The sequence below is a fragment of the Pantherophis guttatus genome, chromosome 2 (genome assembly GCF_059756535.1).
Source record: "Pantherophis guttatus breed Tessera chromosome 2, ASM5975653v1, whole genome shotgun sequence".
Lineage (NCBI taxonomy): Eukaryota > Metazoa > Chordata > Lepidosauria > Squamata > Colubridae > Pantherophis > Pantherophis guttatus.
In genome coordinates, this window is record NC_142064.1 from 46,942,639 (window position 1) to 46,965,944 (window position 23,306).

The 23,306-nt window shown below is 35.9% G+C and overlaps 1 protein-coding gene across 3 annotated transcripts; it reads right to left on the reverse strand.

Moving 5' to 3' along the window:
• Positions 1 to 1,158: 1,158 nt before the first annotated feature.
• NUDT12 (nudix hydrolase 12) lies at positions 1,159 to 17,419 on the reverse strand. 3 transcript variants are annotated; one of them, XM_087885940.1, is made up of 8 exons: positions 17,347 to 17,416; positions 17,137 to 17,224; positions 15,488 to 15,696; positions 13,887 to 14,467; positions 12,915 to 13,082; positions 7,514 to 7,627; positions 3,054 to 3,253; positions 1,159 to 2,162 (listed from the first exon to the last, which is right to left on the reverse strand). In XM_087885940.1, exons 3-8 carry the CDS (start codon positions 15,691 to 15,693, stop codon positions 2,055 to 2,057), a joined length of 1,377 nt encoding a protein of 458 aa, XP_087742066.1. In that variant the 5' UTR covers positions 15,694 to 15,696; positions 17,137 to 17,224; positions 17,347 to 17,416; the 3' UTR covers positions 1,159 to 2,054. The 3 variants fall into 3 exon arrangements, with proteins under 3 accessions (XP_087742066.1, XP_060546588.1, XP_060546589.2); XM_060690605.2 differs by having other exon boundaries at positions 17,327 to 17,389; XM_060690606.2 differs by lacking the exon at positions 17,137 to 17,224 and having other exon boundaries at positions 17,327 to 17,419.
• Positions 17,420 to 23,306: the final 5,887 nt, after the last annotated feature.

Sequence of the window (23,306 nt, forward strand, 5' to 3'; positions counted from 1 at the left end):
TTTTTTTTTGCCTATTATAGTGGGGCATCCATGGAGTTTATCCATTTTGACCCATCCATGGAGGGTCAAAAAAGTCTAGATGGGATCTACAGCTGGTGTGATTTAGCTCTGGCAGATTGTGTCATCTGCCATCTTGACTTTTTAAACCGCTTAATGGACATTCCTGCCTTGGTATAACAGAAGAAAAACAACAACAACCAGGAGATATTTAAGGCGGGGAAGAGGTTTCACTGAATTTAATGGGGTTTCCTTTCCAGTAATCATGTATATGTCACAGGATTTCTCCTGTGACATTGTGACTATGACAGTACAACTAATTAAAGGACTGTGGCTCAAAATACAAACACTGCTTTAAAAAAAAAGAATAAATGTTGAAAGAATGGACAAGTTTCACTCATACTTTCTCAGACTTAGGCGAGATGTCCCACCCCGTTTGAAAAAAGGATGACATATCAGCATTTTAGAAAGAATATACACAATATGATGGGAGTACAAATGTTGTGCAAGGTTACAGTCTTTACCCATAATAACTGAAGGAATGGAATTAAACTGTAGAACAGCCAAACTAAATTGGAAGGGATTGTAACTACTTTTTATGGGTATGGAGAAACTATGTGATAGTTACAGGGTTTTAAATGGACTGTCTGGAAACGGCTGGGCCCGTTCAGCCTAACACAGGAGGTTGTTTGATTGGAATTGTATCCAGATTACTTGGGGAAAAAAAGACAGCTCAGCTCTCCCATGGGAAAGGTAGGAAAGTCCCAAATTGGCAATCAAAAAAGAAACAGAAATAGAAATAACTGCAGGTTATATTCTCCAGTTTCTCAAAAAGACCACATCTCTGTTACTTAGTGACAAAAGGTAATGATACCTGCAGCAATCAGGGTCAACATTTCCATTTTTCTCCTGAGTTCCAGAGAGCATCCTTCATCTTGGAGTACAAAAAGGAAACCAGGTTCATAGCTGCTGGTTAAAACTTGGATTGTGCCATTTGTTCTACTTTCTGCACTTTTCTTGTTTCAGTGTTAGTCCGCAATACATTTAACTTCAATTTGATATAATTGGACTAGAGATATTGAGCGAAGAAAATGCAGGGAACAACTTTGTTAGTGAACTCTCTACGGAGGCAAAATCTTTTTAATAGATGTCACACAGCTGAAGGGTTTAGAAGACTTTATTAAAGACCTCCAGGGGACAAAAAAAGCCAAAAGTCATTTTGCTAATTCCAAACTTCTCTCAATTTAAACAGTTAATAATATTAATGTAATATTGATGACACATTTAGAACAATTCTTAATCTGGTATGTTGAAGCAACGTAGGAACCTGCTTAATGCAAATATATCCAGAAAACCCAAATTATAACTTTATGATTTAGCAATGCTACTGGTAATGCTGTGCAAAACACAGCAAGCTTCTTATAAGAATGAGATTTTAGTTCGCATTGGTAATGCAATGTCTAATTCTTTTAATAGGATTTTTACAATTTTGTTTTAAGAACTGCATAGTACATTGGTAAGAATATTATACTGATACTATATTGACAATTTTACTGTGTTTAATGAACTAATGATAAAATACTACTTAATATTTTATACCAGGCATCAGAAATCATTTCAAGTATGCAATTTTATGAGCCCCTTCCCCTCAAAAATTGATATGAGCATGGGTAACAACGTAGAGATTTTGTAAGATTTGGCTTATGAGATTTTTGGATACTTCTCATTTAAAATTTTAATTACATTAAAAAAACCCTTTGGAGGTCAATGGGTCTAATCAGGCTATTATAGGAACTATATGTACAGTGCTTACTATGAGAACACCCAACTTATTTCCTAATAAAATAAACTTTTATGAGCCTTCTTATCAAGAAACTAGGCAAAGTTTGATAAAATTTGTCAAAAGAACTGTAAGTATAAATATTACAGGGAGTAATTACAGGAGTGTGGGGAATGAAAGAATTGGAAATCTAAAATTACTACTATAATTACATTAAGTTTAATTTTATCTTAAAAGATGCAGTTATGATGCAATGCAAATATATAGCTTGCTGAATTTAAAGATTAGCATTCATTCCAATCCAATGTTTTATCAACTGATGAGCGATGGCCTGATGTGGTGGCACAAAAATATTTTGATTCTTTTTGCTGAGGATCTCTATTATCTGAAATGCAGAAAAAAAAAAAATCAGAACAAGAAACTCACCTTACACAGTAATTGAAAATCAGTAGTTAAGATCAATACCCAACTGTTGTTGATAGAAGACATTGGGAAAATATCATATCTGTCCATTACTTCTTATATAGGTAGTGTTTACTATTTCTGGAATGATCTACTCCCTGTTTTATTTCTAAAATTGGTGAAGAACCAAAGACTAAAAGCATCGATCCCTTTTTTTGAAACATCAATATAATATTTCACAATATGTTTCAACAAGCTAAATTTCAAAAAAGAAACAATATACTGTATATCTGCTAATAATTCTTCACTCTGAACAATTAAAAATGAACAAATGGAAAGCATCCATTAAAACCAGAGAATGTCACTGATCACTCTGCCAGGTCATCAAATTTGGTAATGAAGAAAACAACTAAAGAGAAATATGAAGGAAAAACATGGGAGGCAAATCAGTTTATGAAATAATTGTTTTAGCGGTATTTTACCTCATCGCCGACAGCCTGAAATATTTTATGGAAATAGAACTCGTCCTAATAAAAATGGTCACCTCATTTATCTGATATCTCCAAGGAGACAATATTGTAAAACTGAATCAGGAAGATCATTACGCTTGGAATGAAAACCATGTATTTCTAATAGTCTTCAATGAAATGTACCTACACAACTTACTGGCAAGATCTATGGGCTCAACAGAGAAACAATTGCTTGTATCAATTCTTTGACCAACATATAATTTTCAATTTCAGTATAATCACTGTACAATAAGGAGAGTAAGAAGTTTAATTTGTTTGAGTGAAAAAGCACATCCATATTGTATGCCCTAACCAATGCATTCTGAGGACAATCAATAAGAAAAGGAAATTAAATTGAACTTTACCTGTTCTCTACTGAACCAGCGGGCATCTTCTATTTCAATGTTGTCAACTTTAATTTCGGTAGACACTGCAGCTGCTATGCATCCAATCATTAGGGAGGAGGGCATTGGCCATGGCTGACAAGAGACATACTCAACACGGCCCACTTTAACTCCACTTTCCTCTTCTACTTCCCTTCGAACAGCGTTTTCAATTGTCTCACCTAATCAAAGAAAGAATAGAACAGTTAATTGACACCCTTAATGCAAAGATTGTATCTTGTGCTTTAAAGTGCCCCAAAAGATATGAAACTTTCTTGAGCAATCATTTGTGGCTATTCAAACATCAGAGTGTAAACTTTTTTCAACAGAAAAATTCATTCTCAAAAAGCAAAAGAACGTCAAAGCAATATAAACTAATAATTCCAAGATGTAAACTGGTTGCAAGTCTTTGGTCCCCTTCCTGGCAGTGCTTTTACCAATGAGCGTATTTTTCAAGTCTAATTAAATTATTTCCATACCTCCCCCCCGCCCCCCCAGATTTACTGTACATGGATAACTCATATCCAGCAAGATAAAGAAACTGAATCCACACAGCTCATGGGAGCCACTGAAAATGAGAGTCACAGGCCATGTCTGCCATGTCTATGAAGGGGAGGGAATACTTGCCACAACAAATGTCTTGCAGCATCTTAAGGTTTGGAATAAGTTTTAATAATTTAAATTTCTAAAGAACAGACCTGTTTTGGAAAAAGATGTGCAAAAATCGTATTAATGGAAATTGTAATAGATTTTTATGCTAATCTTAATTAAAGACTGCAATAAGCTTTCAATTACTTGTTTGGCTTTATGGATTTCAAACCTCAATTGTAATTATCTGAACATCATTTTTCAAGAGTTGACGCCTGGGATCTTTGCATTTCAAAGCATGTTGACAGCCCCGGTTCAAATAAAGAAAGGACGACTCACAAACTGCTTTGAGAATAACAGCTATAGATCGTAATTATGCAAATATTTTAATATTTCTTTAATTTTTAGCTCAGTGCATCTATTAAGTTCAAACTAATGAAATGCTTTTCGATACACATGGACTTCCATTAATGGCATTTTTAATATATAGCAGAACTGAACAATCTTTTTCATGCTGAGAATCAAACTGCCTTACTAAATGATAGACATATCGTACAGTCAAAAATTGACATAGCTGAAGGAGGGCAGGGAATCATTTAAATCTAAAAAAAAAAATTAAAACATTCAAATAAAAAACACCAACAGTAGTAGAATACTTAAAACGGCAGTTTGCAATTGAATTCTGACAGCATGCTATGAAGTTTAATAGCATTATATGGGGAAGACTCTGGAGGCTGTATACACTTATATATAGGAAAAACAATCTAGTGATCACAGGATTTTTCTAGAGGTTGGTGTTTCCTACACATTTCACTCAGGGGTGGATTCTACTTACCTTTACTACCAGTTCAGAATGGGATCATGCGCACACGCTCGCTTCACTTGCGCATGCGCTTTGCTTCTGCACAGTTTATCTGTGCATAAACTGTGCATGCGCAGTTGATGATGACATCTGGGGCGATGGGTGGGGCCTCCCGCCGGTTTTACTACCGGTTCTTTCAAACTGGTCCAAACCGGGGGCAACCCACCACTGACCGTGAACTGGTCCAAACCCACCAACTCACCCCTGTAACTAATAATCCTGGTCCAGTAACTGTCCAAGCAATGCTTATTGCTGGGTACCCTGATGTCCCTCAAGAACAGTGGATGTATTATTCCATGACCATCTATCGATGGACCCAAAAGCACCATATATGCCTTATATGTCTTTTTTAAGCAACTTCAGCCAAATAATAAATATTTTAGGGATGTGCAAAAAGCTCTATGCATGATCTAGTTCTGAATAGTTCACCCCCCCCCCTTTATCTGTAATCAGCTACTCTGGTCTGTATTTGGATTGAAACAGGATTGCTTTGTTCCAAAAATGAATTGAAGCACAGTAGTTCAAGGTTGAGGCAGGGGCAAAATAAGAGGAGGGAAAGGGCATGGCTTTCCTGGCCATGTCACATAGGGATATCTGAAGCAGAGAAGAGAAAGCACTGAGAAGATAGCAGTAGGATACACTGCATGAAAAGCAGAAACTGAGAGCAAGTGGGCAAGGATAGAGAAAATCACTGGCAGACAAGAAAGTGGGATATTCTGCTTTGGGGGCTGTTCTTTATTGGTATCAGAAAGGGAGAAGCACGGAGTCCAGTGTATTAATAGGGAATTACAAGAAGTGAGGGACAACATTAGGGAAGGTGTTGGGAAGACTAAGGATGGGCCGTCCAGGGAGATATGGTTGGGAAAATTTTTGCCCTGCAAAAATTACTGTGATATGCCACAGATTAATATGTTGATATGTTTCAGATTAAACCCAGAATGAATAAAATATTCTGGATTTTACTACTACCAAACTGCAGCAAATCTGAAACAGTTCAGCAGAATTTCTGTATTTGTTATTTCAAGAGCAAAACAAAGTGACAATAAAAGCCATATAAAGATCTTACTGGCCCATGTTCTGCAACTCTCAACTGGCCAAATGAATAAATAACTATATAAATAACTAAATTAATAAAGCATGCCTATCAAACTTATTTTGGTCTTTTAAAGCTGCTAGACATAAAAGAGTCATATATTTCCAAATTGCTTTGCTTTCTTACCTATCCTCAAGTCCTGTTCAGTGAACAGGAGGCTATTTTGACTCCTCTGATGAATCTATTCCAGGCACAATTAAATATTTCTGTTTTTGTGCTTTCTGCATGAAAGAATGTTAATTACCTTCCCTGCAAACCAATTTTATTCATTTTTATTTGAATCTGCACACGACAAAACTTCTGCCACACTGTTCTTGTATTATCCCCAAGGGATCCAAATCTTGCTTCCCAATTAGAACCAGATACTATCAATACGGAGAAATATTTCTTATTTATTCCTCTGCAGGGAATACAAGAGAAAAGAGAAAAACTGCCAAGAAAGCTGCTGTGAAGTTGTTCAGTGGCTGAACTTGAATAATATAATGAAATATGAGCTTAAAAACATTTTCAAAGGATTTCTCAGATAAAGTGCCTAACTTAAAATTTGAGGTGTCACTATGCAAAAGACGATGACATACTGATGTACAGTATGTTCCTTAGTCAATCTACCTGAATTGACAAATGGTATTTGACAATTGATGTTGTCTCTAAAAAGCTGCCTTTGCTCTAAGTTGAATTGGGATTCACCACCAGCTAATTAGCAGATGACCACAAATTGACTAAAGTCAGATTCTTTAGGAATCCCTGTTCAAATTTCTAGCGATCCCAACCATGTTCATATAATTAATGCCCAAACATTATCTCCCTATTTTCCAATTGTAATTTAGAATAGAATAGAATAGAATAGAATAGAATAGAATAGAATAGAATAGAATAGAATAGAATAGAATTTTTTATTGGCCAAGTGTAATTGGACACACAAGGAATTTGTCTTGGTGCATATGCTCTCAGTGTACATAAAATAAAAGATATACTGCTTGCATTTCATTTCATCCTGTATTCTTCTAACCTGAATTCTTTAATTTCTACCTTAAAAGGAAGTACTGAAGACTGACCCAGATTCTAGTCCACCCACAACCACAGATGCTCATCAGGGTAACTGGTGGCCTGTCATCTTCCTTAGCCAAGGTACCTCAGAGAATTGTCACTCTGTGAAATGAAGACTATGTATGTTACCTTGAATTCCTGAATGAAGGTAAAGAAGGAATCCCTATGGGTTTTAATCTGCTAGTCATAGCTGCCTTTAGGGGGTGGTTCTTATCTCTGTTTCTTTAAGCCATTGAGCCAGCACTGTCCAAAGACATTTCCACAGCATTGACTAGCATGACATCACGCCATAGTGCAAAGCATATAGTGAAACACCAAACCATTGTTATCTTCCCATCAAAGTGGTAACTATTTAACTACTTGTATATACATTTATTTATTTATTTATTTATTTATTTATTTATTTATTTATTTATTTATTTATTTATTTATTTATTTATTTATTTATTTATTTCCAAAAAATTATATGCCGCCCTTCTCCCTAAGGACTCAGGGTGGCAAACACAGGTACATGCTTTTGAACTGCTAAGTTGGCAAGGGGCTGAGGCAAATGAGGGGAGCTCATTCGATCATGTGGTGGCAGGATTCGAACTGCTGAAGTATAGACTTTTTTCAGGGTATTTAAAGCCCCTGAGCCACTGCGCCTGAATGAAAGTATGATTGATATATATATGGCAAAGATCCTCAATATATATGTGACTGGAACTTCAGTCATTTTTCAGGAGCAGAAATGGTAACATGCTTTTGTCAAAGAAGGTGCTATTTAGAAATCAATTCAATACTGTGTCCCTGTTGTCCCCCCTACCTGCACAAAAAAAGTTTTAAAACAGTATACATATAAAGAAAACTTACCAGGCTCTACAAATCCAGCAAGGCAAGTGAACATGCCTGGGGGAAATCTTTTTTTTCTTCCCAAAAGGCAATGGTTGCCTTCTGGATGAATAACTTGCATTATTACTACAGGATCTGAAACAGAAATTAAGCAGAGGCATAAATATTTAAATCCCTTTTACAAAAAGCAGCAAGAAGCATAAGCCTATCCGTTCTTATTTAGCATTGCTATTATCTCCTTTCACTGCTTGAAACCCAGTTCTCACAAGAAGCCCTGTAGCTAGGCAAACTTACTGCAGGATTCTTTTTTTTTTTGTTTTTGTTTTTTTTTAACATTGATGCCTTCTGGAAACCTAGGCCAAAAGCAAGACTCAGGAGGTAAATTGCCTGAGCCTGCTGCATGATTTTGATAAAAACACTGGAATAGTGACCAGTTATATACATCAGCAATTTAATCAGCAGGAATTTTTGCTTTCCGCACCTTCCAGTTATTAATGAATGGCTTGGTGATAATGTTTTGATTTCCAAATGCAATGTTTAAAGGACAATAAGACTTGGTTAGTATAGTGTAATTTGTAATTTTCCCTTCATTATAATTTTAAACAGACCAGTCTTTGGACATTAATTATTGAAGCAAAAAGGCAACATGTAAATAGTCTGTTAATAATAAAAAGAAGAAAATAATGGAAAAACATGACTATCTGATTGTTTCTATAAACAGAAACACAACAGATTTGGTAGAATCCAAGAACGGGCTAGAAACACACAATTGAAATCAGAGCTGCTGCACTTTTATTACTGTAGCCCTTTCAGGAATAATATTTTCTAAAACAGGCTAAATATAACAACTCTTCATTGTATGATAATTTTTTTTCTCCTTAGTTCTTCCCATTCTGTATTCTCCCCACTTCTTTCTCTCTTCTTCTACCAATCTTTTTCCACAATCTTAATACCTGCATTTGCTACATTGTCCTGTCTCTTTTGTCAGGTTTTGACATTTTCATTCAGAAAGATGTCCTTCAAAAAAATTGAGAGAGAGATTTCAACCAGTGATCCCTACATAGACCATTCCTTTTGTCCACTCTTTCTTCTGCTTATCTGTAGGATTTTTAAGTGGGGTAAAAGAAAACAGACAAAAGGTATGGTAAAAAATGTGATGTAAATATGATGGTTACTCTGCCTCAGAACTTGCATTTTTAATGGTTTTTTAAAAGTATAGATACACAACCCAGTTCTTTCATACTTTTATATTCAATATTCTTGTTTCATTTCCCCCCCTCTTTCTGTTGGCTTCTCATCTTATTCTCTCAAAATGACAGATATGACAATCCCATTAGGTAAATATGCTTCAAAGACTGATGACCTGTGGCAAATTTATATGCTGCAAAGTACTGAGCAGGAGTTTCAAATTTTGCTGACTACTTGTTTTGTTAAAGAAATTTTACTGGAATTACCAACTGTTGGCTCAGCGATCTTGCATATCTCATCCTGATCACATTTTTTTTTAGTTATCTGAATATATAATAGATATTTACTCCTACTTTCAACTAACTCATAGGAAATATAAGGAATGTGCATCATCCAAGATCCAAAAGAAAAATAAAAAGATAAGAAACACATCTATAATACACTTTGAGAATGAGGTGAAGAAGTTAACAAAAAATAAACAGGAAATTAATAGTAAGCAGTTATGTAAAACTGATCTAAATAAAAACATAAATGCATCTTTTAAAATGACCTGTAAATAAATACATAAGGATAAAAACAAGCAAGGATATACAGTATATGGTGGAATAATTATTTAAATACTTTAAACTTGGTTATATCTGAAGCTGAAGGAATGCAAAATCTCTAGAGAGAACATAGTGGTAATCTTTACTCAGAATAGTAAATCAGATACACTGTATTGTTTTGCCATCAGCATCCATAGAAAGGGTGGGGAGAGGAATAAAAACTGGCAAGGAAGCTGAAATGTAAGCTGATCCCTTATGTATATGCATCACATATACATATGTGTATTTCTTTAGCTTGTCTTTTTTTTACCTCTATCATCTGCCTGCAGATTCCACTGTGTTTTGTACTCTCAAATGAATCCTCCTTCTATAATTATGTGGCTAAACACATTTTTAAAATGTTTGCTTTTAGACATCTGAATACTTGATCTTACATTTAGTTCATCCATAACCCAGGACATGAGGTAACCTTGTAATCCCGAGATGTTTGCAAGCATAAAGCAGATTTGCCAGGGGTGAAATGCTACCGGTTCGGGCGAACTGGTAGTAAAAAAATGCTACTGGTTTGGGAATCTGATCATTTCCGATGATCAGCTGTGACAGTGATTTATATTAGCTAGAATCGTTGGATTTCCTGCTTTCTAGCTAATCTAAATTGTGTGGCACAGCGGATTCCCCCCCTCGCTGTTCTACTTACTTTTATAGACTTGGAAGGCTTCAAAATGTTCCTTTTTTAGTGCTGTGTGGGTGCGCCTCAGGCATGCATGCACGCAAGAAGGATGTGCTCAGTAGCAGACTCACAGAACCGGTAGCAGACTTCAGAGGATTTCACTGCTGAGTCTTGTTTTTCAACTCCAGAGGAGGAAAACATCAGTATTTTTATGATGGCAGGAGGTTTATTAATATAGGCTACATCAGCCCACAAATTTAGCTTATCCATAAGCACATACGATACTAATAAAAAGGGAGAATCTAATTTTAATGAGGTCTATTGCCTTATTTTTGTACTTGCAAATATTTATCAAAAATGTACAAAAGCTATATATTTTGTAGCCCGTTTAATTTGGATGAAAGAAAAATAAAGTAATATTAGAATTGCAAGGTTTCAGTGGTATGACTTTTTATGGTACGTTAAAGTTAATGTGGTTTTTAGAAATCACTATGTAAGAGGTGCCATATGTATGAAAGAAATATAAACTCAAGTTTTGCCCAAAGATACATTTATTAACCTCAGCAAAAGCAGCATTCTTTAGTAGAGAAATGGCTAATATATCAAGATTGAGAAATACAGAATAGAGAGACTGACAAGACAAGAACTGGAGTCAAGAGAGCAATTGACTGTAGATGGAAATTGTTTTCAGTGTTTTTTATCTACACAGTTAAAAGAAAGGTTTAATATGGATAAAAAGACAATTGGAAAAATATAAACAATTTGAAGTTTGGCTATCCACAAATGATGAACGTATAATAGCAAAAATGTATCAATTTTTGTTAAGATTTGAAACAGAAGAACAAGTTAAAGATCTCATGATAAAATGGTATTAATTTTGGTTATAATACAGAGGTAGACACTTGGTAGAGAATGTGGGTAACCGATATTAAATTTACAATGTGTCATAATTTAAGAAAAAATATATAAAATGATTTATCATTGGTATATGACACCAGATAAATTATCAAAAATGTATAAACAATGTTGGTTATATGAAAAACACAAGAAAACGTTTCACGCATGGTGGACTTGTGAGAAAGCTAAGAAATTTTGAATATACATTAACACACTGATGCAAAGGGCTTATCTATTAATAAGTATAATAATACAATTAATGATTAATATTGTAAATCAACCAGAACTCTTTGTTGGCACTTCCAACAAAGCTTAACAAAAACAGAAATAGCCACATTCCACTTCAGCAATAGGTACGCAAATTATCAGCCTTTAATGAAGTTCTGGAATTGTATTTTACAATGTAATGATTCTCCGAAGTATCTGGGAGTAACATTGGACAGATCACTAACCTTCTGGTAACACCTGGAAAAAAAATCTATAAAAATTGAAAAGCCACAACAATTTACTAAACAGACTGGCTGGAATATGCTGGGGTGCTGATGCTAACACCCTACGAACAACAACAATGGCTTTGGTTTATTCCTCAGCTGAATATTGTGCCAACATGTGACTTAACAGCACCCACACCAAATGATTGATGTCCAATTTCACAGATAATATGTATCATTTCTGCAATTGCATCCCACTCCTTAGCAAAACCTTCCCAACTCACATTAGAAGACAACAAGCAGTCATTTTTCTATGGTCCAAGAGGCTGAACAACAAGGCCCTCCCAATTCACCAGGACAATGAACAGCCCATCACAAGACTGAAATCCCATAGGCCGGCTTGGAAAACAGCTATTCACTTAACATCTATCTGGTTTAAACCCTGTAAATGCCTGGAGAAAGGAATGGTCCAAAGTGACTTCTTGTGACCTGATCATTAATGATCCCTCTACAAAACTACCTGGTTTTGACCTGCCTTGCTTTGTCTGATCGAAACTGAACAGAATTAAATGTGATACTGGAAAAAGTGCCTCTGACCTGTATCAGTAGGGATGGAAAGGTTCCCCTTGTTGTGATTATGGTGCTGATATGCAAACTATTAAACGTATTATGCAAGTTTGTCCACAATGTATGCTCCCTGGTTTCCCAGAAGATCTGCATGAAGCAATGCCAAAGGCGATTGAATCGGACATCCGGTTATAAGGCCATTGCCATACCCTCATAGACGTTTTACTTATACCGTCATAAATATGAGTCAGTTGCCAAGCATCTGAATTTTAAACATATGACCATGGGGATGCCGTAATAGTTGTAAGTGTGAAAAACAATTATACTTCACTTTTTTCAGTGATGATGTAACTTCGGTCATTAAATGAATTGTTGTAAGTCAAGGGCTACCTGTAATTATGTGAATATACATCAGAATTGTTTCTTGTAGGAATAATGAAAAGGAAATACAGAAAAAAACCCAACATATATTATTCTACACATGACAACTGCAGCAAGATTGTCCTTCGCGCAATGTTGGAGAAGCTCAAATATACCCTCTAAAGATTTAATAATTAAAAAGATATTGGATTGTGCCAAGATGGGCAAAATGACCATTGAATTGAAAGGATTGATGGACTCGGATTTTTACATAATATGAGGGAAATGGTATAATTGGATCGAAAATAGAAAAAAAGGAAAATAATAGAATGTAGATTTAGTAAAAATATATAGAGAATAGATGAATACTAGTGTGATGATGTGTAAGTGGTCACAATAATGCACAAGAGTTGAATAATGATTGTTTAATTGTAAAAATTCAATAAAACAATTTTTTTAAAAAATGAATTGTTGTAAGTCAAGGGTTACCTATAATTATGTGGACTGTGTATATATGCTTCTGCCATGTTCTCATCATACACTAAATAATAACAATGGAAATGTTTTTAAAACATCAAAAGCCATGCTTTCACATAGTTGTTCTACTTGCTGACCTGCAGCTCTCTTATGCCATACATACAGCTGTAATTTTTAGTTTAATGCTTGAGTTCAGAGACAAATCAGAATTCATATTGCTATATATTACTCTGATTTTTCTTACTGCCATTAGCAAAGAAATAGCAACATGCTAGAAATTCTCTTACCAACTCTTGGGAAGCATGTATTATGAATTCCCTGATGGCTGGGGCAATCTTTTTTTAAGCACAATTTCCTGTAGCCTCCATCTTCTAATTTAGTTCCACTGCCACATGTTGGGCAAAATTGATACCGGTTGTCCCATGCTAGCACAGATCGAGCCTGAGCGATGATTCCTAAAAATGGTCATATAAAACATTTGGTCAATGCCTAGCTTCTTTTCTGCAGATACCACAACACCAACTTTCCAATGTATCATTAAAATCAATGCAAAAATTTGCTTTTAACAATTTGGATACCGTTCAGAGGATTTTTTTTGTCATTACCTTTACATTTGTGATATTTCAGAACATTGAAATGGTCTAGCCCTTAAATAATAGCATGCTAAAAGTTATCAATAGAAGTGTAACCAGAACAATTCTCTAACATTCAGCTATTAACAAAAACATAATCCTAAACCATAAGAAAAAAATAAAAGGAATTTAACAAAAAAGGAAACGAGACAAGAAAGGCAAACAATTTCTCTAAATAGATTATCAATGCCTAATTTGTAGACTTGCAAATACATTAGAAATTAAGGCAATCTATTACAGTAGAGTGTAATAATCGCATAGAAATGACATGAGATAACATGAGCTAATACTTGTTATAGATCAGGGGTGTCAAACTCACGTAATTATGGTGGCGTCACGTGACATTATTGGGACTTTTTTCCCCTTCGCTAAACCGGGTGTGGGTGTGGCCAGCACGTGACGCATCTGGCCCACGAGCCGCAAGTTTGACAGTCCTGCTATAGATAGTTCAGTTAGAACCAACTAAGGATGTGCATCAGAATCCCTTAAATCGTAAGTCAAAGCAGGGATTTTTAGACTGATTTTGCACAAAGTAAAGTGAAATACCTACAAAGTGACCCAACCTGTATTAGGAATGTTACAAAAGACTTTCCTTACTTTTGCCCCACTACATAAGCAGAACCTTACCAGCTTCATTTTCAGATAATTGCAACAGTGCAGGCATTGGTGGATGAAGAAAATAACAACCAGGATGCTCTTGTAAAAAACTATCAGCTGCTGTAGCATCTATACTAAGTGCAAACCAGGTAATTAGGCCATTCTCATCTTCTTTGCCTGTATTTGAATCGTTTGTATTTATTCTTTGAGGTTCCACTCCCATAAAAATTGTAGTGATAGTTTTAGTCTGCTCCAGATAACTCTTTATATCCTTATAGAAAAATTTACCAAGCTTAACCTTTGGATATTGGAAACTACGTTCACCATTATCTGATATAACTAAAGGATTTAAATTTGAAAAAATGATGTATATGGTTGTTGGTTCCTTCTGTTTCATGCTCAGCCACTTTGAATCTACTCTCTTCTCACTTTTCCTATCCAAAAATGTCTTGCAAAAATAATACTCCTGTTCTTTGACTTGATAAGTGAAGAAAAATGGTTCCAATCCACCTTCCACATTAGCTAATAAATTAGCTATGTTTTTATAGCCCCAAAATCTAGCAATATCCAATGCAGTCTGGTTTGAAGTATTGGTTCTGAACCTGTCACACCTTTAAAACAAAAAAATTCAAAAGTTACTTCGTGGTAACATTTTCAGACAGAATGTCATATGATATGAGGTAACATAAAAATATCCTAATCTCACTGTTGATATAATATCAACACTGAACACAGTAAAGTACATCATGGCCCAGTTAGGATTTTGAACTACCACAAGTCTTCATTGCAGAACATAAGGAACAAGAAGATATATTTTTGAGCAGTGATAAAACAACAGGTAGAGAAAAGGAATGAATGATCATTAAAGAAGGCAAAAACACAACTCAGTCCTTAGAAAGTAGAAAGCATGACAAAGTAGCTGAAAATAATTCTGACAGTCTTTCAAAACTGTTGTTAGCCCTTTGAAGTAAATCAGGTCAACAATTAGACATGATAAGAATTCCAGGAATTCTATTTTATTGTTATAGGTGTAGTATCAAAACCTTCAAAGTATGCCAGAGTTTCTTTTCACTCCATTTTATACCAAACAGAATCAAGATGCAGTTAGTTTTGGTTTCTTTATCACACTTCCCACTTTCCTAGGACTCAAGTCTATGTAAACCCAGGTTCACAGCACTTAGTCATGATCTTGAACCAGTCACTATCTCAGCTTACTTCACACTATTGCCTATAAGTTAATAAAATGAGATAAATAAAATAACCCAGTGTGCATTGCCTTGAATTCCCAGTGAAAAGGCAAAATATACATGTTTTCTTTTTCATTTTAGCTGCATTTAATGTAATTTTTGCTTTGTTCATTTTAACTTGTGTGAATCTAAATCAGGGGTGGGCAAATATGGCCCCTTTATGACCTGTGGACTTCAACTCCCAGAATTCCTGAGTCAGCTTGGCTGTCTCAGGAATTCTGGGAATTGAAGTCCACAGGTTGTAAAAGGGCCACGGTTGCCCACCCCGATCTAAATGAATGTATTGCTCTAGCAAATAGCATCACCTCTACAGAGTAGTAATTTTCAAAAAGGCGGTAACTTTAGACAAGTTGAACAATGTTATTTTTGTTTTTTTTTCCTTACCCCTTATCAAGAAGAACTCGCACAATGTCAAAGTGACCATTTCTACTCGCATACATTAGGGCCGTCCAACCATTCCTAGCAGTTTCATTGATAAGAGAAGGAGCATGATCCAGAAGTGTTGTAAGCCTGGCTTTGTTTCCATTAGCAGCAAGCTGGTGAAGCTCAGAAATCAGTTGCTTTTTTGGATTTCCTTCACTATCCTCCATAATCTGTTTGATTAAAAAGGTAACATAGGCTGAAAAACTCGATCAAAGTACATTATGTTGATCTGATTTCACATTTATAGGGTAACCAAATTCAAAAGACAACAGACATGGCCTAAAAATAATTCAACAAAACAAGAGGCTACAAAGAAAGTAATTCAAAGTGATTCTTCTGGAATAAAGCTTTCTACTTAATGAACAGTAAGCAAAAGTCTAAAAGAAGCAGAGTTGAAAAGTACCACTTGCTGTTACCACTTCTCTTCTTGTGCAGGCTGCTAATTTGGACTGCAGCTTTTGATTGATTCTTGGTTGCTACTATACTTATACTTCTATCAAAGATAAATCCCTTCTCTTGCCAGTTGTTAGCTCTATGATGTTAGCTATCATAGTCATAATGGCTGCTCTACATATAACTTACTAATGCAGAAATAACATACTAGGACTTCATATTTCACATGGCTTAATCAGGTGTAATAAAAGCATTATCGCTACGTCTCTGGGACTCATATTGAAAACTTTTCTTTCTCAGTACATTCAAGCATCAAAAAGCATTATTCTGCTCTGCAGGAATAATAGATACATTATTGAGATTGTTTTTGAAATTCCTTAGATTTTAACACATTTAGTATTGGAATAAATTCAAAGTGATTTTATAGGATCTGCTTGATGTAGGCTAATGCTTCTCAAGCATTAGTAATAGAACTAGTTTTGTTTGGTGGTTAAGGTACTAGACTAGAAACAAGGAGTCTTGAGTTCAAATCCTGTCTTAGGCATGGATGCAAAGCAGGTGGCTTTGAGCCAAACACTCACCCTCAGTCCTAAACAAGCAGTGACAAATCAATTCCAAAATCCTTGCCAAGTCACTAGGATACAAAACTGATTCAAAGGCACGTCCCCCACCCCAACAACCTTGCATTTTGTGTCTGAAAATACACCCCACAAGGACTCAGTCCTCAAACAAATGAGGGCTTTATTTCACAGGCGCCAGGCTTCTAGTGAGTTTTAATTGCCAGGCAAGGAGTCAGATTGGGATTAAAAAACTCAACTTCAAATGTTCTTGGCTACAATAAGGGAGAGAACTGCAGTTGCCTCCAAGCCTACATCCTTAAGATTTCCTCGTGGCTTCCCATCCCAGTTTGATCCTTAGTTTTTCCAGGACAAACGAGGGTCTAGAGCAGTGTTTCTCCACCTTGGTAGCTTGAAGATGGGTGGACTGCAACTCCCAGAATCCCCCAGCCAGCTGGCTGGGGGATTCTGGGAGTTGCAGTCCACCCATCTTCAAGCTACCAAGGTGGAGAAACACTGCTCTAGAGCCCATTTCGAATCCAGGAACTGGAACTTGTATATCAGTCCGACATTTGCACTTTTCCTGTCTGAAACAATATTGGATTTCTCTCTGTAACTTTAAGAAGCTTCCCCTTCGTTTTTCCATCCACCGCAACACACTGGGAAATGGACGCTTGGTAAAGGCTTTTTTTGCCTGCAGGCTCAGACTTGGGTTCGTTTCAACGGACGATGAAGAGGATCTGCGGAACTAAGGGGAAGGGGAGTGCGGTTAAGTCCAGCAAAGGAGCGGGAACCCCCTCCCCCCCCCTGCGCAAGGAACATAAAAGTTCCTCGAAGACTTTCCGTTTACCTCTACTCCGCTGCGGTTACCTGCACGGCGTCCTTCCGGAGACGCATCGAGCGTCAAGCTTTGCATCTTGGGAATTGTAGTTTCTTGCTCAGAGAAAGCAGTTCAACAGTATTTTAAATAGTCCTCTTTCATACTAGCTCCCGCACAGATGCTTTTAGTGTGCTTGGCCTCACGTAAACTAAAGTAAACCAAACCAAACCAAACCAAACCAAACCAAACCAAACCAAAATAAAATAATAAAATAAAATAAAATAAAATAAAATAAAATAAAATAAAATAAAATAAAATAAAATAAAATAAAATAAAATATAGGTTTCATTTAAAGAGTTGTGCCCGGTCAACAGCAGTTGCTTGGCTATTGCTTTGCAAATTCCTTACTGTTTTAAGGGTATATATATAAATTTAGGCACCTTTCTCTAACAGCCTCTGGTATCCTGGTAGGTTGTATTTCCAGGGAAGCATTCATTGAATTGGCTGCAAACTGTAACTTGTAATTTGTTTTGGGTGATTTAAGATATGCTGAGGCTGAAATGCTTTCCTAATGAATTCACTGAGATGTATTACTAGGAAGACACGCAAATTAAACAAAATTGATGTGGCATGTTGTCTTCATAATAATTTGCGTATTTTCAAAAACAAAAGGCTCAAGCTCATTGAAAACAATGGAAACACATACACCCACACACCCACACACCCACACAGACATACAGATGTATGGGTTTTTAAATTTTTTGCTAAATCCTTTGTTGTGTATTGGCTTCCCAGAAGCATCAGGATTCCCACTAGATGAAAACTCCCATTAATTCATCAGGGATCTCCCCCCCCCAAAAAAAGTGAAAATTCAATTTTTCCTATTTGCCATGTGTAGATTGTGACTGGTTTAAATCAATCTTAATTTAAGTTACTTTGTTATAAGTCTACTTTGAATCTGATAATTTTGGACAGCTTTCTCTCTGATCTTATATCTGGAATACAATGAAAAGGATTTTAATGCCACCAAATTAGAAAATTATTTTCATTATTTTTTCCCATTATTTTAAGAGAGGTTTGTTTTTTTCAAGGCTGGGAAAAAGTGCATGCTGATTGCCAATGAAGGCTCCCTGCCCCAGATTAAATATTCTTTTGTCTTAATATTAAAAGAGGCAGGATAGAATATTTCCCCAAGAAGAAATAAAGAAACATGCTCTTAAAGGCAGAAAGGAGCCCCAGTCTTCTTGCTATAGGAAACAGCCTCCAGCAGATGCCTGAAATCTTTAGTGATAGATATTTTGTGCCCATTAAGAAATACAAGACAGCCTATTCATAAATAAAAATCCTTCAGTCCAGCTCCCAGAAAGTTGATGGGATTAAGAATTTACACTCCTCCAAAGACAGGACATGATATTTAGGACGTACTAGGATTTATCCACCACCATTAGAATAGCAAAAGGCACAAGGCTCACTACATTGCACAACCCCCTGGAACATCTCAATCAGAACCCTATAAAGATGCATCCACTGGTTCAGTCATTTGGACACCCACCCCGGAAACATTGCTGCTGTCACTGAAGTTTCTGGCATCCAAATAAACAGAATCCTTCTTTCCAATTAGCCTTCATTTTATTTCCAGCGTCTTTCTCCCGGCTTGGAGCCAGTTCAATCTGATTTTATGTACCAAGTAAGAGAGCAATTTAGTAATTACAAGATGATTCAGTAAAATCAACATATTTTGCAAACATCTTGTGAGGTTGCATAACCAAATCATTCATACTTAGGGTTATCTCAAGAAGCAAAAGAAGACATGGACAAAATGGGAGGAGGTGGATACACTATTTAATTTTCTTGACATTCATGACCAAAAAAAAAAAAAAAAAGGATTTGGCCTACATGTTTATGATGTAGGGGGTCAGGAAGCAAATTAGTCTCACTTATTCATTGTAATATCATTTGTAAGTGAACCTTTTCTGTTGTATCTAATTATTATACTATCTTGATACGGTGCCTTTGTTAAATATGTAATATCTAATATAAAATTCTCTAATTTGGCCCAGTTTTATTCTATTAGCAAAAGCAGCTTTAAAATCTATGAAAACAAAACGTTTACCTTTCAGGGAAATAGACATTTCCTGCTCGATACATTAATCAATTGTTGACCTGCCTTTCTAAAAGGAGCCTCAATGTTTTTTAAAACAAAATATTCTTCAAGGTAAAAAATTAATTTTTCATTTAAATGTCTTCCATAAAGTTCTCCAGGACTGATGGCAAGCTGATTGTCCTATAATTGGCAGATTTTTCTGTAACTGCATTCTTATATAGCAGGAATCTTATAGCCCTATTCCAGCTTGATGGGATCAAATCAGAGCTTTCTATAGTCCTCAATTTACAACAGTTAATTGAGTGACACTTTGAAGATACAGCAGTGCTGAAAAAAATGACATGACATGTGATCACAATTCAGACACTTGGCAACGGATTCATATTTATGATGGTTGCAGTGTCCCATGGTCATGTGATCACTAGAATAGAATAGAATAGAATAGAATAGAATAGAATAGAATAGAATAGAATAGAATAGAATAGAATAGAATAACAGAGTTGGAAGGGACCTTGGAGGTCTTCTAGTCCAACCCCCTGCTTAGGCGGGGGAAATCCTACACCACTTCAAACAAATGGTTATCCAACGTCTTCTTAAAAATTTCCAGTGTTGGATCATTTACAACTTCTGCAGGCAAGTTGTTCCACTGATTAATTGTTCTAACTGTCAGGAAATTTCTCCTTAGTTCTAAGTTGTTCCCTCCATTGCTTCTTGTCCTGCCCTCAGGTGCTTTGGAGAATAGCTTGACTCCCTCTTCTTTGTGGCAGCCCCTGAGATATTGGAACACTCCGAGAAGCAAAGTCGATGGACAGGCCAGATTCCCTTAATAACCATGTTACAAACTTAACAACTGCAGTGATTCACTTAACAACTGTGGCAAGAAAGGTCAAAAAATGGGACAAGTCACTTAACAATGGTGTCACTTAGTAACATAAATTTTGGGCTCAATTGTGATAGCAAGTCAAGGGCTACCTATACTGCAGTGAATAGTATCACCAATAAAGGACGCCCCCAAACTAGACTTTGTTTAAGGAGTTTGATGGAACCTTGCCAAATTCCATAAACATTGATTTAAAACATTTTTAAAAGCTGAATAATATACAGCAATCTAGGACTGAGGGAACAGGAAGAGCTCTGGAGATTAATTTCCAAAAGGTTTTGGAGTCTTTTTTTTACAGAGAAGAATTTATTAATTATAATTACGAATATCTCTCTGCTTCTGTTTCTTCTGATGTATTAATCTCTTATATATTTTTGACTCTTAATATCTTAAAGGGAGGTTATTGTAAATTACACTTTCTATATGACAAATATAAAGCATTTAATTTTTTTCTTAGCTGCATCAAACCAACAGGAAATAATACCCATTTGAGTATTTCTTTGATTTGATGCAGATACTATAGTTTAATTGATTAGATTTGTTAGAATATTAAAAGATTTTTTTTCTGCAAAAGTCCCATCTTTTATTATAGATGTTCTCAAATCTAAAGCTTGAGTAGAATTTAAAGTCTGACTAAAATAATTACTTAAATGTTCTGCCCAAGTAATCCAGCAATATAAATTCCTTTCCTGAAGAACATCCAGTGAATAATGTTGGGTCAGATGGACATCTTTATCATTGGTTAACAAAACTTAAAATTATGGCTTGATGATCACTATGTGATCTGAAGCCTGACTTTAAATAATTTGACCAATTGGTTAATGTTAATCAGTAATCTAACATGCTGGTGTCCCACTCACAAATAAATCTGAATTCACCAGCACAATTATGTACCATTGTACCAGGGTTGGGTTCTACTTACCTTTACTACCAGTTCTGTGACTACTGAAAGTAGTCAATCTTCAAAATCAATGTGATCTAGTAATCCTGCCTTGTCCAAATAGCACAATGATTCCTACTTTCTGGATTACTTGTCTGTTTATGTTTTGTTGCTTGATTTGTGTTGTTAATTATTTTTCCTAATGGTTTGATTAGCTAATCTTTCAATTTGCAGGGTTGATGTGCAATTGGCTGACATTTTAAAAAAAACCCAGATACAATGATAGATTTTTTTTAATAAATAGAATTCTTGTGTTTTAACCTAACTATTGCTTTAAAATAGTATTTGACCTTACTAAATGTATTTATAGTGATGGGTGTAATTAAATATTGAATTAGTAGAAATTTAATTTCTGTTCCAACTAAAATGACATTCATTTAGGTTGTGGATAAATTATGAAGGCCAATTCATAATAGGATTCCAAGGTATATTAAACAATTAGTAATAACATTCTTATATTTACTGCATTAGTGGTTAACCATAGTTGGATCTTCTGGGACTGAAGAGCATAAAGATTGCTCTGTATCAATGGTTGAATATGACGAACAGTTGATTTTTTTTCTTCACACCAAGTCTGGTTGTCATTAAATTAGAATATATGCTGCTATTATTTTTATAATCTATGTTTGAAACCCTCTTTGGTTTCTTGTTTAACTTCCTATAATATCTTTCTTTTCCTTTTTGTTGTTATTTGGTGCATTCATAATATTAAACAGCCTATTAAATGTTAGCTTCCCAGCTAGTTTACTTGCTTTGTAGTTTATATTTTTTACTTTTTCCTTCAGCTGTCCTTGTTATGATTTAAACCTTTTAAATAGTATCTTTCTATCAGAATTATTTGAGTTTCAATTCTCTTTCCTGGAACTGTTAACTTTGGGCATTGTAAAAAGTTATTCCATTGCCCTGACCCCAGGGGTGGGCTTCAAAAATTTTAGCAAAGGATTCTTTGCCCGGTTGCTAAGTGGGTGTGGCCATGGTGGGCGTGGCCTAGTCAGCCTTCTGCACCATGGCAGGAGTCATGTTTTTGCCTCCCTGTGCTCTGGAGGCTTTCCAGAGGCTTTCTTTGAGCCTCTGGGAGGGCGAAAACAGCCTCCCCAAGCTCTGGAGGCCCTCTGAAAGCTGGAAATGGGCCTGTTTCCAGCCTTCCTAAACTTCTAGTAGGCCAGTTTTTTGCCTTCCCCAAGCCTCTGCACGTGCCCTGCACTTACCTGCATCCAAAGCGAGCTGTGTGGAAACTCTTGGGAGGGGTGGGAGGGGCGGGGCCATCCAGAAGTGGGATTTGGGGGTACTCTGAAGTGCACAGAATCTTAGCTAGAGTTTCTCCCGAACCCCTGTAAACCCCCAGCAACCCCTGCCTGACCTTTTAACTGTGATACATTCGTCCACTTTAGCCATTTGGGGGGGGGCAAGTGAGAATAAACAGAATGTCCTTGCACTTTTGATTAAAGGAAGTTCTGCATCCCTTTTCATGCTTCATTTGTCATCCTGTTGGGCAGGAGCCGATGAGAGGCAACTAGTGATTTTCCCTGGACTTAACAGGGAGAGCTGAAGAATTAAGGCAGGATGGTGGCAGTCATGTTTCCTTCTGATGAAGGGATACTTATCTGGGAGTGAAGTGATTCTATCAACTTCTATAAACTGTGGTAATGGCTTTAATCTCTTTTACTAATGTTTGAGAAATGTTGACAGTAAGCTCCTATGACTTAAGAATAATTTTGGGCACAGAAAAAAAGATATGAGCTAATAAATATGTAATAAATAACACATAAATAAATACATCAGTAAATATGACAACTTTGCTACAATTTGGTGTCTTTTTTATTTCAGTCCCTTTCCCCCACTTTGTAAAGCCTTATATAAACATAAATTTTACTGCCAGATATTCATCTTTTCCATGAAACTTAGAGGAAATGAAAGTTGGTGAATACTGTTTTTTGAGTTAACATATCAAGTAAGATTCTCTTGAATGCTGATTAATGTGTGCCATTATACCAAGCTGCTTTTATCCAGATGTGTTGGTTTTACAATTATCAAGAATTTCATACTAGGACTGGAATTTGGGAGTTGAAATTTCAGTATATTTCAG